Source organism: Dama dama, chromosome 12, assembly GCF_033118175.1.
Source record: "Dama dama isolate Ldn47 chromosome 12, ASM3311817v1, whole genome shotgun sequence".
Classification (NCBI taxonomy): Eukaryota; Metazoa; Chordata; class Mammalia; order Artiodactyla; family Cervidae; genus Dama; species Dama dama.
In genome coordinates, this window is record NC_083692.1 from 4,416,533 (window position 1) to 4,433,191 (window position 16,659).

The following is a 16,659-nucleotide window of genomic DNA, read 5'->3' on the forward strand; positions in this document are numbered from 1 at the left end:
GGACCTTCCGGACCCAGTGATTGAACCCAGGTCTCCTGCATCACAGGCGGATTCACCACCTGAGCCACCAGGGAAGGCCCAAGATGACAGCAGACAACGCTTCATGTTTTAGGGGCTACTCCAGATTTTTGGCCCTTCCCCCAGTGCCTGCAGTCACTTATGTCTAGGTAAAATCTGTTCTGGACTTCAGAAACTGTGGTCCACAGACCCTGAGGGGAGCTGGGTGATTCTCACTTTCTCGCATTCACACCCTTGTATCCTGCCTCTTAATGTAGGCAGGACCTGTGACTTGTTTTTAACCAAAAGAATATGGCAAAGGTGATGGAAGTCACTCCTGTGACGCACCGCGTCATGACCGTTTTCTGAGACTCTGTCATTCTCCCATTAGCCTCAGAGAAGCAGGCGGCCACGCTGTGAGCGGTCTGCGGAGAGGGCCACGCAGCAGGGAGCGGTGGACAGTCTCCACTGGGCACGGTCAGCAGGAAACGGAAGCCTTCAAACCGAAAGCTACAAGGAAAGACATCCTGCCAACCACCTGACAAAGTCTGGAGGCAGAAGTTACCCCCACGGCCCCGCCGAGCCCCGGCTCGTAGAGGTGTGAGGCCAAAAGCAGAGAGGACCCGCCTAAGCTGTGCCTTGACTCTGGATCCACAGAAACTGCGATAAATAATACATGTGTGTTGTTTTAAGCTGCTAAATTTATAGTAATTTATTATACAACATAGAAGACAAATACAGAACTCTTAACATATAAAAGTAAAAAAAAAGTAAAAGGAATAGTGAATGATTGGCCATTTGGGATGTTTATTAGTGAAGATCAGACAGTCAAGATCAGTCCTCAATGCTCATTTCCATGATCCTCAGGGTTGGCCCTTCCAGCTCCGGACGGTCTTTGACTCCGCACAGCTGCGCGGAAGGCACGAGCTCCGCGCTGAGGCAGCACAGCTCCGTGGACGGCTCGGCCTTAGCGTCGCTGTCGCCTTCGATGACGCTCACGGAGGTCTCCTGGTCTAGTGAGCTGTCTGACATGCTTGCATTTTTCTCATCCCAGGCTGAAGTTCCAAGATTTGTTTCCTCATTCACCTGTTGAATGATAACCCCTTCTGAATACTTTGATTTGTAGATCGGGAGGAAAAATTCATTCGAAGAGACTATCTCATTCTCTTCCTTTGGTATAGTCAATAACATATTCAAAGCTTTTTGGTATTCCTGACGTTCCTGTTGAATGATTAAATCTTGTTCACTTTTATATTCATTTTGTTCTGAATTCTCAGCCTTTTCAACATCACGTAAATGCAACGTATCCATGACGTCTAGCCTTACTGAGCTTTCCTGGGACGTGCAGCCTAAGTCCACCTTTAAGACATGTAGCAGCTGGCGCATTTTTTCCTGGAATTAAAAAAATACAAGAATAATTATATTAATTAGGCTAGTAAAGCTGAATTCTTTTTGCTGCAGTGCTGCTCACCTCAGCGGGATTAATACTAGTTCTTCCTCATTCTGCCTGTATCTCCCTTTTCCCCACATACACAAAAAGTGCAAGGGAAAAAAGTGCCTGCTTTTAATGCATATTCTCTGAGAGTAAGGTAAAACTTGAAAATTCTTTCTATATTAGAATTTTTCTTATGAAGTTAAGACAAACCTCCTCCAAATGATGTTTATTTTGTTTTATATGTCTCTCAAACAGTCGTTCCAGAAACCTACAAATGACAAATAAAAATGTTAATGGTCTCAAAATCAGAAAACCGACTAAATACAGAGAGTCATGCAATAACTAAAGTACTAAAGGTTGGAAAATCGTTTTAGATTTCCTTTTTTCTTTCCAAAGATACACACTATAATCCTTCTCTGTTCTATCAAGCTCTCCAAGTGAAAGCCAGTATGACTTCTCCTGTGTTTAGGTTATGTTAACAGATGCCAGTGTCAGTGTCTCTTCTGAGAGACTGCACACTACTTATATTTCTGTGAAATAAACTGTTTTACATGAGGTTGTAACCCGCCCCCCACTAAAGAGCTCTGTATCTTTTTTCTCTCACACAAACACCAAAAGCCTTCCCTCCTCCCCTTCTGTCACATACACTCATCCTCCAAAAGCAAACTCTGAAGAAAACTCTCTTGTAAAGCGTTACTTTAAATGTTTCCTAAATTATACTTGAAAAGATATTCCACTCATGGTAAACCGACATAATAAGTTAAAGTTATCACTTACTAAGTACCACAAAGTAATAGGCATTTGTGCTGGACACGCAATAATCATTCTATCTCTAACCATGACCGATGCACGTCCTACTCTCTGCGACCCCATGGACTGTAGCCCACCAGGCTCCTCTGTCCATGGGATTCTCCGGGCAAGAAGACTGGAGTGGGTTGCCATGCCCTCCTCCAGGGGGTCTTGCTAACCCAGGGATAGAACCCTTGTGTCTTGTGTCTCCTGCATTGGCAAGTGGGCTCTTAACCACTAGCACCACCTGGGAAGCCAATACTGGCAGAGAAAGGTATTAGAAAACCCGTTTTAAAGATGAGAGAACAGTATGTCTAAGACGATGATTTCCTCTCCCCCCGAGGTCACAAGCCATTAAGAGAATTTAACCCAGATGTATCTGGCTCCAGGTAGTTCTTTCAACTATACCAGCCTTGTCTAGCTACCACAGGAGTGTATCAATTGGTTTTTTTGAAAACTACTCATTTGTTACCATTTGTTACTATCAATGAAGTTATGTGACAATCTTAGATTTAATTGTTCTGAATTATTTTGAAATTTTTTAAAAGCCCAAGAAATCTGTATTCTATATTTTACAATTATCACTGATGTTTACTGGGTACTTTCCTATGCATGCATATTTCTTTATGAAAACTGGGATTAAATAATACTGTTTTGATATCTATACTGTTTTCTAATCAGTTGTATTATTTTGAACGTCTTTATATATCAATCAATTCACTTCTGCAGCATCACTTAAAATATCTGAACAGACCTTACTATTATAAACATTCTAAGATTTATTCAACTGAACCTTTACTATTCAATATGCAGGTTGATTCCATTTTATTGTGCTACTATAAAAATTGTGACAGTAAAAAGCCTTATAATTTAAATGAAAAATGTGAGTTTTAATTTAAGAGCATAAATATGTATTTTTCATGTCAACTTTGTTTTGGCTTCTAATCTTTTATTTTTTCGATTTATGGTTGGAGGCAGTGTTTTTGTTCTGGTGGTGGTAAAAAAAACAAAACTATATAACATAAAATTTACCATCTTAACCAATTTTAGAATTTACGGTTCAGTAGTGGTATGCATATTCACATTGTTAAATAGAAACAACTTATTAAAAATGTCTGCACTTGACATACTATTATCACAGGGAAAGCACATGGCATATATACAGTAGTGTCTTCTGACACATTTCAGAGAGTTTTATATAAATGAATTTCAGCTAAATAAAGTTCAAGCTGGTTCAGGACAACAGGTTCCTTAAGGTATATAGTACCAAGATGGTTTTACAAACTTCCCCTTTCACTCGCTGTGTGCAAACCTAGTCCTAAACTTGTCCTCACTGTTACTAGTAACAGTCATAACAAAAAAAGCCTGCTTTTGATCTTCATGACAGTTTCAGATAGTAAAGAGATGATGGAATTTTGTAAAGCAGCAGCAAAAATTTAGTGTGCTAGCCTATTATAAACTAAAAGATATAGTATTTTTGTCTTTTCTCTGTTGGGATTTTTACATGTATGATAATGTCATCTGTGAATAAAAACAGTTTTATGGTTTTCTTTCAAATGTGGATACCATTTCTTTCTCTTTGTGATAACTTTTTTGAAAATGAGGTATAGTTGACCTACAACATTTTATTAAGGAATACAACATAATGATTTGTTATTTGTATATACTGCAAAATAATCACAGTAAGTCTAGTGACCATCTGTCACCACTACATGGTTAGAGAATAATTCTTTTCTTGTAACGGGAACTTTTAAGATCTATTCTTCTAGCAGCTTTCAAATATACGCTGTGGTGTTGTTAACGACAGTCGTCAATGCTGCACATTATATCCCCATGATCTGATGAGTTTGTAACTGCAGGTCTGGACCTCTGGCTCCCTTCGACCGTTTTGCCCCATTCCCCCATGCCCAGCACCCCACCTCTGGCAATCTGCTCTTTGTATTTAAGGGATATAGCAGTATTTAGATGAATAAAATCTCTATTCTCTTCTCTATCTCCCCTGTGAGCCTGCCTTAGAGGATGAATTGTGCTTAGTCGCTCAGTTGTGTCTGACTCTTTGCGACCCCATGGACGGTAGCCCACCAGGCTCTTCTGTCCATGGGATTCTCCAGGCCAGAAGACTGGAGTGGGTTGCCATGCCCTCCTCCAGGGGATCTTCCCAACTCAGGGATCGAACCCAGGTCTCCCACAGTGCAGGCGGATTCTTTACCATCTGAGCCACCAGGGATCCCCCGGAAGAGTATGAATTAAATGTTCTCTATAATTTATATCAATTATAAGAATATGGTCCCCTAAGAAAGCAATATAATTTTCATATCCTAATATGTGAAAATAAATAAAATTAACACCAAACCAAGTTTTTAATGTACAGCTCAATGACCACAATGCAATTAAAAAAATCTAACCTGTTTGAAAATAAACCAAGTTTCAAAATTTCATCTGTTACATCTTCAATGAAACTCAGATACAATAGTTCTTCTTCACTGTGAAGGCAAAGTGATATACAGGATAAAAGTTACTGCTTATTAAAAAAAAAATTACTGCTTATTTATGCTGAAAATTAGAAGATGCCAAAGTACCTATACTGAAATATACTGTACTATTACAAATGCACTTCCATCTCACATTATCAAGAGGAACATTATAAAACAAACATATGTCTACTTTCTCAAATTATACAAGGATATATACTAAAGATGAGAAAGTATTCCCTAATAGAGAGTAAAATTTCATAGATGTCTGCAACGCTGATCAGGCAGTAAAAAAGCAGCAGGGATTAAGTAAAACAGAAAGCAACCAGGGAAACGGGCAAGAGGGTGACTTCGGGGTGACCCTGTGGGGGCACGTCGTGTTCCTGTCGAGCATTTTAAACGTCCTCGGGCTCCTGACCAGGTCCGGCCATAGAGGCGCGAGTCCCTCTGTGAGGCAGAAGGGAAAGAGGAAGGTCACCCAGAGAAGTAGGAACCTCGACGACGAAATCCTCTCCTGCTCCGAGGAGAGCATCTGGTTCCAAGGTGGAGAAATTTATTGGGCAGAAAAAACTTTTTTTTTTTTTTCTTGACAAGTTTGTAGATAAGGAAAAATATTCTAGTAGAAAAAATTTGTGTACAGAAATATAGTGGTAATTTTTAATTACTTGGGTACATTTCTCTGTTATACTCTCTTATGAGTTATATACTTTAGTAGCTATTACACAAAAAGTAGGGTACTATTACAAGTTTGATCTTCATTAGCTAAAAATCAGTGAATTGACAGAAAATGTAAACAGCAAGTGGCCCACCAGGATGCTCTGTCCATGGCATTCTCCGGGCAGGAATCCTGGAGTGGGTTGCCATTTCCTTCTCCAGGGGATCTTCCCATCCCAGGGATGGAAACCATGTCTCCTGGGGCAGGTGGATTCTTTACCACTGAGCCGTCAGGGAAACCTAAAACTACTTCAGTTACTGACTACGTAAACATAAGGGGAAGAGTTAATTAGCAGACCAAGCAGAAGATTACCGCATAAAAATTATGCCTTCAAACCAAGTCACAGGCAGCAAATTTGAGAACAAATGAAACTCTATAAAAACAGATTGCTTTCCCGGAAAAAATGCAGTCCAACTAAAACAACTTTCAAACTCAGAAGTATAACATCTGTTAAAAAAAAAAACTGGTGAGGTTAAAAAAGCCCAAGAACGGTTTCCTGAGCTACCAAAAGGCTGCATTTCTCTAAAACTCATCTTCATTATTTTTACTTATAAAAATTATGGGTACTAATTATAAAAAATAAGCAAGTATTATTAATCTAGGGACCAATTTCCATTAGACATAAAAATGAAGTGATTAACAATTATTTCAGATATTTCTGGATAATATTATCAATAATATTAATAAGAATCATTAATAATTCTCTCAAATTTAGTGTGTATTATATGACCAAACCCCAAAGCTGGTTGTAAAGAAAAACTCATGTTCAATCTTGACTTATTTAATAAAAATTTGTGAGCCTTAATTCTTCATTTCCACTAAGCAAAATGAGGCAATCAAAGAGATCTTACTCAGAATATGCTTTTCTCCCTGAAGGAGGCTGCAGCGAATATTGACATACTGCCCTGGAAAGAGAAAATTAGAATATCTGAACAAAGCAATGATTGGCATATAGTAATACATTAGTAATAAACAGGTTTCAGAATTTCAAAGCACTTGTCACATTCATTATCTAATCTTTAGGATAACCCTGTCAAGTATATTGGGACGATATTACTGTTCTCACTAAACAAATCACCAAGGGGCAGAAAGGCTAAGTAACCTGCTAAGGTCATGTGTTAGTAAGTAGCAAAGACAGATGTTTTAAACTAGTTTTCTAATTACAAATTCATAACCCTTTTAAAAATTGTACTATGAAACTTATCGTGTAAAAAGGATAATCAGTTTGAATAAGGTTAAAATATAAATGATGTTGGAAACATTTGGAAACATATTTTCCTACGGAAAAAAACTGTAACCTGGCCATTATAATAAATTCTGTTATTATTCAGTTATATTATCATTAGTTAATTCCAAGCTTTCTATTCACAGGTATATTCAATTATAGTACTTTACTTCTTTTAAAGAAAGCTGAGCACCAAAGAATTGATGCTTTTGAACTGTGGTGTTGGAGAAGACTCTTGAGAGTCCCTTGGACTGCAAGGAGATCCAACCAGTCCATCCTAAAGGAGATCAGTCCTGAATATTTATTGGAAGGACTGATGCTGAAGCTGAAACTTCAATACTTCGGCCACCTGATGTGAAGAACTGACTCACTGGAAAAGACCCTGATGCTGGGAAAGATTAAGGGCAGGAGAACAGGACGACAGAATGAGACAGTTGGATGGCATCCCTGACTCGATGGACATGAATTTGAGTAAACTCCAGGAGTTGGTGATGGACAGGGAGGCCTGGCGTGCTGCAGTCCATGGGGTTGCAAAGAGTCGGACACAACTGAGCGACTGAACTGACTGACTAGATGACTTATTGCTTTCTTGAGGTCATTCTTTATATTCATTGCAGACTGGCTCAACTGATGAGAGCTAAAGCATCAGGAATTTCTAGACAGAGCAGTTAGCAATAACCCCCCTTTCCTCTCCCCCAACCCCCCACAGAGCCTTGACAGGTGAGCTGTCCCCAAGGAAAGGCCCAAGGGAAGACCTGGGCCCTGAGGGACTGCGTGCATTTGTTTCCCGTTTGCTACAGGATGTCTTTCTTTTTTTTTTTTTTTAAACCATTTACTTTTTATTTATTTATTATCTTCTTAGTTTCTGGCTTTGCTCTAGTTGTCAAGAGTGAGGGCTGCCCCAGCGGCAGCACACAGGCCTCTCGCGGCAGTGGCCTCTCCCGCTGCGGAGCGCGGGTCTGGGCCTGCGGGCGTCAGGAGCTGTGGCTCCCGCTCCAGAGCACAGGCTCAACGACTGTTCCACGCGGGCTTAGCTGCTCCCTGGCAGTAGGGTCCTCCCGGACCGGGGATCGAACCCGTGTCTCCTGCATTGGCAGGCAGATTCTTTACCACTGCTCCACGAGGGAAGCCTCTAGGAGGTCTCAGTCTTGATCTCTGAGTCCTTTTTTCCCTTCTGCCATCTTCACCTCATATCCAAACTCTGACATTGGAAATGCATTTGACAGTTAAAGCTATCAGAGGCATTTTTAAGCTTCTATACGACCTACAACCTATCATTTTTATTTACGGGCTGTGTTCCATAATTGTTAAACATGATGAATCATTTCAAAAAATAGTGCCTCCTTTACAAAGCATATGATGAGTGTTCAAATCACAAATGATGAGTCATCAAGTGGTAAGGTCCTCTAGTACTATCTATGCCGTGTAAACTGGTGAGCACTGTTGCTGCAGGATCTGTCTTGGGGAAAATTCTTTCTCGGATGAATAGTGATGGCAAATAGTACAAAAGCCAGGGTCCCCTTTCCCTTTAGTGAGGAATTAGCAAAATGAATCCATCTGAACTTTTATAGTGACTACCTACTTTGTAATATTTCCTTAGTAAAACTGAACTGCATAATACCAAACTAGATTGGAATGCATGTAGATGAACCAGTACTCATGCTGCTCGAAGTCTGTTACACAGGAAAGTGGCTAGATACAAAGCGTTGAAATACCTTGATGAGGAACACTGGAGGGCACCGTCTTTAACCTTGTCCCACGGTAACTCAGGCCCTTGGAAAGGTAAAGGGGTTATTCTTCCTTTGGTACCATAGGACACACAACTAGATGCCTGGAGATGCAATGAGAGGAACAAATCTTTATTTTGCTCCCAACATACATTACGAAAGAAGAGCTAAAGCAAAGCATCAAATTTCCAAAAATATTTGATGAAAGAGAGTGGAGATACCCAGCAGAAAAAAGTAACTGATGCCTTTAGGACAAAGGATATTTTATAATTCATTTTTCATAAAATCAAGACTTTTTTCTTAAATTTATTTAAAGATAAAACAATTTCTTATACTTTAATGAGGAATATTTTAAATGGTATTAAATACCATATATATATAAAGAGAAAATGAAATAAATCTGCAAGTTTTACGTTAACTTGAGAGTAAATATCCTATTATTCAGAAACTCAAAATAGCCCATCTGTTTCAAATGTTATCCAACATGTAAAAGCAGTGGCAGCTCTGGCACTCTGAACAGTATTAACAAACTTCTACTTTTACGGAACCCTGATGAGGGGCCACAGACTGTGCCGAGCATTTCCTTATCAGATGTGACCTTTATGACGCTAACTTATGTGTAGTGCCTGACAGTGTCAGAAGTGCTTCTGAATGCTGGTCTATCTACTGCAGCTAATGCTGAAGCAGATGCTGGTGGTACTGATTACAGAGTAAGGGAGCATGCCATTTTCTTACGGGGTTACAGATAAACCTTTGGAGTACAATGTCATAAAAATGAACTTCTGCTTTGGCTATTTAGTTATCTATGGAGGTAACCCTCTTCCTAGATCTCAAGCTAGCCACAGCCATCATTTACTGAGTCCAGGGCAGACTAGGTATTTTACCTGCAACACTTACTCCTTCCAATGATCCTGAACATTAAAAGTACAATTTTCTAGATGTGGTAACTCAGGTCTCAGAGGAACTGATCTGTCCTTGGGCCTTAAGTGGCGGAACCCTATGTCACACAGCTATTAATGGCTGAGATGCAAACCCACAATCCTCTACCCACTCTCAGAAGGAAGGAGAAAAGCTGAGTGTGCTTATATTTTATTCTTCTATCCCTGAGTCTGTTTGAGATTTTAATAGACAAAGCATTTTCACAAACAATAACTTGAAAATTAGGATACAAGTGTATGATTAACAAGTGCATGATTAATAAAAAGTTTATCTCAAAGTCAGACTTAAAGCTGTATAACATTTTAAAAGAAATGATTGCTAAATATTCAAAATACAAACACTAAAAAAGATTTTTATGATCTAGAAAAAAGAGCAAGCACAGGAGAATAACATCCATCTATTTTTATATATTATCAGTGGCAATTCTTAAAAAAAAAAAAAAGAAAATAGGCATCAAAACTAAACTTCTGCACAATTTTTTCTGGCTCCTTTAGTGATCTGAGTCTGCATCTTTGAGAAGAATTTAAGGTATTAAAAAAAAAAAGAATTTAAGATATTTTATTCATCCACCCATTCAGCCAGCCAACCAACCATCTAGAAAACACATTAACAACAAATGACTTACCAGAAAGGGCAAGATCCATCTGGCCACTCATGGAGAGCTATAACCATTTGCAAATAGGCAATACTTCTGCATACTGGTTAATACCACATGCAAAAAGTGTCACCAAGAGATTATTCTTCACAGTCCAAAGAGCTACATATATTCAATTAAGGCAGCTATAATTCTAACATGTAACACAAAGAGGTCTCATTTTTATTACCTGCCTTATGTTCATTTCTGAATCTGTGGTGTTCTTGATCTCAACTGTCTCAAAATCAGATTTAAAGCTGTAATATTTTAAAAGAAATTATTGTTAAACCTTCAAGATACAAACACTGTGAAAACAAGCTTTACTATCTAGGGAAAAAAAAAAAACTTCAAACATGAGAGAGATTTCTAATGATACAACTGGGAAATAGATATGGTTTGGATCATATATGCCTCTTGTTCCTTTTTTCAAATAGCAGCTAGATTTCAGTTGGATAGAAGGGAGCTAGGGAAATGGAAACTATTATCTTGAAAAAGCTGTCAAAAACATAATCAGAAAAGTATGTTATTGGGTTGGCCAAAAGGCAGTATGGAAAACCTGAATGAACCTTTTGGCCAACCCAATATATTAGCTACCCAATATAGTAGGTTGGTACAAAAGTAATTTCAGTTTTTGCATTGTTGAGATTTGCCATTTGATACTGGAATACATTCTTAAATAAATGTGGTTGTTACACATCCTTTTAGTGTACATACTTTGCTTTATGTTTTTTTGCCTGTGACTTTTACTTGCTATTTATTTTATATGTACACTATGGAAGTGATGTTGGACAAAAAAGCAAATTTGAGTGATTTTCTTATTCAAGTTCAAAGTGTGTTGTAAAGCAGTGGAGATGGCTCACAACATCAACAACGCACTTGGCCCAGGAGCTGATAACGCATGTGAGTGTGGTGGTTCAGGAACTTCTGCAAGGGAGACAGAGCCTTGAGGATGAGCAGTGTAGTGGCGGCCGTCGGAAGCGGACAGTGTCCAGCTAGGAGCCACCACTGAAGCTGATCCTCTTACAACTACTCAAGAAGTTGCTGAAGAACTCAGTGCTGACCATTCTCTGGTTGTTCAGCATTTGAAGCAAATCAGAAAGGTGAAAACGCTTGAGTGGGTGCGTGCTAAGCTGACTGCAAATCAAAAACATCATTTTGACACGTCGTCTCCTCTTATTCTACACAACAACAGTGAGCCATTTCTCAATCGGACTGTGACGTGCAACAAAAAGTGGATTTTATGTAACAACCAGAGATGACCAGCTCAGTGGCTGGACAGAGAAGAAGCTCCAAAGCATTTCCCAAAGCCAAATTTGCACCAAAAAAACATCATGATCACCATCTGGGGGTCTGCTGCCGGTCTGATCCACCTCAGCTTTCTGAGTCCTGGCGAAAACATTTACATCTAAGAAGTATGCTCAGCAAATCAATGAACTGTACGGAAAACTGCAACACCTGCAGTTCTTCTCTGGGACAACGCCCAACTGCACGTTGCACAACCCATGCTTCAAAAGTTGAATGAATCGGGCTGCAAAGTTCTGCCTCAGTCGCCATGTTCATCTGACCTCTTGTCAACTGACTACCACTTCTTTAAGCAACCTGACAACTTTTCGCAAGGAAAAATCTTCCACAGCCAGCAGGAGGCAGAAAATGTGTTCCAGGAGGTCACTGAATCCTGAGGCATGGATATTTAGGCTATAGGAATAAACAAACTTATTTCTCATTGGCAAAAATGTGTTGATTGCAACGGTTTCTATTTTGATCTATAAAGATGTGTGTGAGCCTAGTTATGATGATTTAAAATTCAAGGTCTGAAACCACAATTACTTTGGTAGCAACCTAACATTTGCTTTCATCATCTCCTCTTCACTTGAAAATTCTACCATTAGATTTAATTTCTTAATCTTTAAATGTATACAGACTGATCTTGCTATATTTCTTTTATTTACCCAGATAAAAAGTTACTAGTCATAAATTGTTTTTTACTTTTAAAAATAATTAAAACCTAGTACCAAATAAGTATTCATTTATATAACACTAGGAAAAACAATCACAATCTGCTAACACTCAATACTTAACAAGATTTGCTTCTTTCTTTAATCATTTGGCAACTTTTAATGAATATTCATTGTGTGCCAGGTACTACTGTATATGAAAATATTACCGAGGCAAATTATAGTTAATTTCCCAAAATTATCCCAATTGTCTACATTACACCTGAGGACCTGCTGCTGAGTGCCGGCAGGCAAGGGGACACAGGGGTAGTTAGACAACAGCTTTTTCTCCCCTCAGGTAGTCCACTGTTTTGCCATTTCTAACATAAATCAATGAACATATTTACACAAATGCTGTTTGATGACATATTTTAGGGATTCCCTGGAAGCATATTTAAAAACACACAAAAGTTTTAGTACCATGTCTGAAACAATAAATTAAAATATATTCAGGTTTATAAAGAGCTTGACAAGTTTAATAGCTATTTATCTTTTTTAACAATTACTCTGATAGTTCTAATGATTCATGCAGAAGGACACGTTACATTAATCATGGAGCCTGGCACAGCAGGTACATGGTAAAACATAAGGAACATTATTTAATTTCTACCACATCTTAAAGGATCTACTATATGTTACTGTGTGATACCTGCTTAATTCAGTCTGAGTTTCAGCTTCTATCCGCCGATCTGTACAATTCTTTTTTCTTTTGGCAGGTGTATAATATCGATACTGTGACAGGAAAGATTTGGCTTCTGTTTTTAAAGTGCGTGGGGTGAATGGCAAATGTCTGTTAGAAAAGTGTTCAGAATGTTTGTCCAAAAGGTCCCCATTGGGTGCTTTTGAAATTACTAACTGAAACTTCTGGGAACCGGGGAATGTGCCCCTGGGCCCTCTGCCGTAGGAGGTTCCAGAGGATGGTTTCTTGGACCCCGAGGCAGCGTAATCCATGCTGGACATGGAGCCGCTAGAGTTCTTCTCAGTACAATTCGTGAGGACCTTCTGAGACTTAGGTAGACTTAGTCTCTCGGAAGAAGTTACTGGTGACCGTGTAAAAGATGGAAATTCATTCACTTCTTCGATTAATAAGCCGTTTTCATTCTGTGGTTCTCCTGAAGGCTAAGAACATTTGGTTTAACAGTGATCAATCACATTTACAAATTCAGATAATTGGGGATCTCCTGATTACACATCAAAAAATGTAGAGCCTCAGGGCTACATCCTGCAAATATAATGCCTATATTCCTGAAAATTCGTACATGAAGTTATATTCACTTTTTAAATTATTTATATATAAAAATATCATTCTAAACCTAAGTAACAGCAATCATTTTCTTTCTGAAACTAAAAAGTGGTTACCAACATTTGTGGACTCGAACTCGCGTCCTGAGGCGGTGGTTCTTCAGTCGCTCAGTCGTGTCCGACTCTCTGTGACCCCATGGACTGCAGCACGCCTGGCTCCCCTCTCCTCCACTCAAACTCACATCCATCAGGTTAGTCCAACCGTCTCAGCCTCTGCGGCCCTCTCCTCAGTTTTACCTGAGTTTCTAAATCAACTCTGAGCACTAACCCTCTCAACCACAGCTGGAGGCAACATCTGCCCCTCCCTGCCTTGTCGTCAGGGTCGTCTTCAGTGCCAGCAGCTCCTCTGTGACTTAAACGCTTTGATGAAAAGGTACTTCTCACAATGTATGGAGCTCTGGTTCAAGTAATGGATATTTTAAACACAATTAAGAAAGATTTATGCCAGAAAAAGTTCATACATGTTTCTTTCTCAACTTCCCATGAGGGGGCAAAGCTTTGAAAGGGAAGGCATTTTGGCCTGCTTTTACTTCTTTCTGGTTTAACTTAACAAAACATTTTTTAATTGAACTAGAGTTGATTCACAATGTTGAGTTAATTTCTGATGTATAGGAACTGACTCGGCTATACACACATGCTTTTTTATATTCTTTTCCATGATGGTTTATCACAGGATAGTGAGTATAGTTCCCTCCCCTGATACAGTAGACCCTGTTGTTTATTCATTCTGTATGGAACAGCTTCTATCTGCTCACCCCAAAGTCCGAGTTCATCTCTCCCCCACCTGCCCTCCGCCTTGGGAACCACACGTCTGTTCTTTACGTCTGTTAGTCTCGTTTCTGTTTCACAGACAGGTTCACTTGTACCATATTTTAGATTCCACATGTAAGTGATATCTTATGGTATTCAAAATCCTAAAAGATGATGCTGTGAAAGTGCTGCACTCAATATGCCAGCAAATCTGGAGAACTCAGCAGTGCCCACAGGACTGGAAAAGGTCAGTTTTCATTCCAATCCCAAAGAAAGACAATCCCAAAGAATATTCAGATTACTGCACAATTGCACTCATCTCACACGCTAGCAAAGTAATGCTCAAAATTCTCCAAGCCAGGCTTCAACAGTATGCGAGTCGAGAACTTCCAGATGTTCAAGCTGGATTTAGAAAAGGCAAAGGAACCAGAAATCAAATTGCCAACATCTGTTGGATCATCAAAAAAGCAAGAGAGTTCCAGAGAAGCATCTACTTTACTACTAAGCCAAAGCCTTTGTGTGGATCACAACAGACTGTGGGAAATTCTTAAAAGAGATGGGAATACCAGACCACCTGACCTGCCTCCTGAGAAATCTATATGCAGGTCAAGAAGCAACAGTTAGAACTGGACATGGAACAACAGACTGGTTCCAAAAAGGGAAAGGAGTACGTCAAGGCTGTATACTGTCACCCTGCTTATTTAACTTACATGCAGAGTACATCATGAGAAATGCCAGGCTGGGCTGGAGGAAGCCCAAGATGGAATCACGACTGCCGGGAGAAATATCAATAACCTCAGATAGGCAGATGACACCAACCTTATGGCAGAAAGCGAAGAAGAACTAAAGAGCCTCTCGATGAAACTGAAAGAGGAGAGTGAAGCAGCTGGCTTAAAAACACAACAACTAAGATCATGGCATCCCGTCCTATCACTTCATGGCAAATAGATGGGAAAACGATGCAAACAGTGAGTGACTTTCTTTTCTTGGGCTCCAAAATCACTGCAGATGGTGACTGCAGCCATGAAATTAAAAAACGCCTGTTCCTTGGAAGAAAAGCTATGACCAACCCAGACAGCATATTAAAAAGCAGAGACATTACTTTGCCAACAAAGGTCTGTCTAGTCAAGGCTATGGTTTTTCCAGTAGTCATGTACGGATGTGAGAGTTGGACTATAAAGAAAGCTGAGCACCAAAGAATTGATGCTTTTAAACTGTGGTGTTGGAGAAGACTCTTAAGAGTCCACTGGACTGCACGGAGATCCAACCAGTCAATCCTAAAGGAAACCAGTCCTGATTATTCTTTGGAAAGACTCATGCTGAAGCTGAAACTCCAATACTTTGGCCACCTGATGTGAAGAACTGACTTACTATAAAAGACCCTGGTGTTGGGAAAGATTGAGGGCAGGAGGAGAAGGGGACAGAGGACGAGATGGTTGGATGGCATCACCGACTCAATGGACATGAGTTCGAGCATGCTCCGGGAGTTGGTGAGGGACAGGGAAGCCTGGCGTACTTCAGTCCATGGGGTCCCAAAAAGTTGGACATGACTGAACTGAACTGAACTGATGGTATTTGTCTTTCTCTTTCTGACTTACTTCTCACTCCATCTTTGTTGCTGCAAATGGCATTATTTCATTTTTTATGGCTCAGCAGTATTACATTGTATATATGTATGCTTTAACTTTGGAAGAACTATTTCTACTGTGGATTCATAAGGCTTAAGAGTATTGGTAATATTTTATTCTTTTTCAGACAAAATGCCCAAGAAATCTTGTCTATAATTCCAGACTGTATGGATGCCTGTGCACCTTTAACAGATTCTGAGACACTTCATTAAATGGTACAGGGGAAGTTACATGGAGGTTAAACTGAGGTGAAAAAGGCTAGGATTTACCCAGTTCTATCTGTCCTACAAGCTCGAGAGGAGGAAAGTAAGAGGAAGAGACGCTGAATGAGGAGGAGCTGAGAGCTTTCAATGCACAAGACGCTGTTACTGCTCGTGAGCAGAAGTAAGAGGAGTAATAACTTCCATCACTTACTACTATGGATGGAGTACAAACCATGTGCAAGGTTCTGTTCCAGTTAATTTACATATACAACTCCTTTAATCACTGCATCAACTTCTGGGTGGTGGTACAATTATTACCTCTGTTTCACAGATGAAGAAACCGAGGTGCAGGGTCTCACAGATGTGAACCCGTCCCACTGTATCATACTATTTTACAGACTCGTTTGAAAATTATTCATTTTTCATACCTCCAGGAATCTTAAACTGATTTCAACTCCTTTCATTGTAGTGAACAAGTCAGCTAATTCAAGTATTGATCTGCCTCATAAGGAAACTGCAGATAACTGGATATTGTGATTACAGCCTAAGATAGGGCAAATCTACCTATTTCCTTTCCAAGTGCTTTCTAACTCTATCCAAATACAAGGCAAAATGACTCAAAGCAACAAAGTATTCTGGCGTTAAATTGTGAGTTACTAGGGCACTATTTAGTTAATGACTTTAATATGTAGTTGTAAAAAGTGTTACCAAACTAGGTTCACACTGCAGCTTACATATCAGAGGAGTCTGAATCCCTGGAAAGCAATTTACAGTTCGATCTGAAAAGTCTTTTAGGGCTATTAAATAATAATCACAGGAATTATTTACACTTGGGGAACAGTACAAACTG

General features: G+C 39.5%; 1 protein-coding gene across 2 annotated transcripts in view; it reads right to left on the bottom strand.

The window, feature by feature from the left end:
* Positions 1–787: 787 nt before the first annotated feature.
* SPATA7 (spermatogenesis associated 7) overlaps positions 788–16,659 on the bottom strand; it is a 38,433-nt gene continuing 22,561 nt past the window's right edge. For both annotated transcript variants that reach the window (XM_061156490.1, XM_061156489.1), the window contains 7 exons: positions 12,576–13,045; positions 10,123–10,189; positions 8,348–8,463; positions 6,259–6,312; positions 4,627–4,704; positions 1,643–1,700; positions 788–1,389 (listed from right to left, as the gene is read on the bottom strand). In XM_061156490.1, the coding sequence (XP_061012473.1) occupies positions 832–1,389; positions 1,643–1,700; positions 4,627–4,704; positions 6,259–6,312; positions 8,348–8,463; positions 10,123–10,189; positions 12,576–13,045 (1,401 nt within the window). In that variant the 3' untranslated portion in view covers positions 788–831. The remainder of the gene's footprint in view (positions 1,390–1,642; positions 1,701–4,626; positions 4,705–6,258; positions 6,313–8,347; positions 8,464–10,122; positions 10,190–12,575; positions 13,046–16,659) is intronic.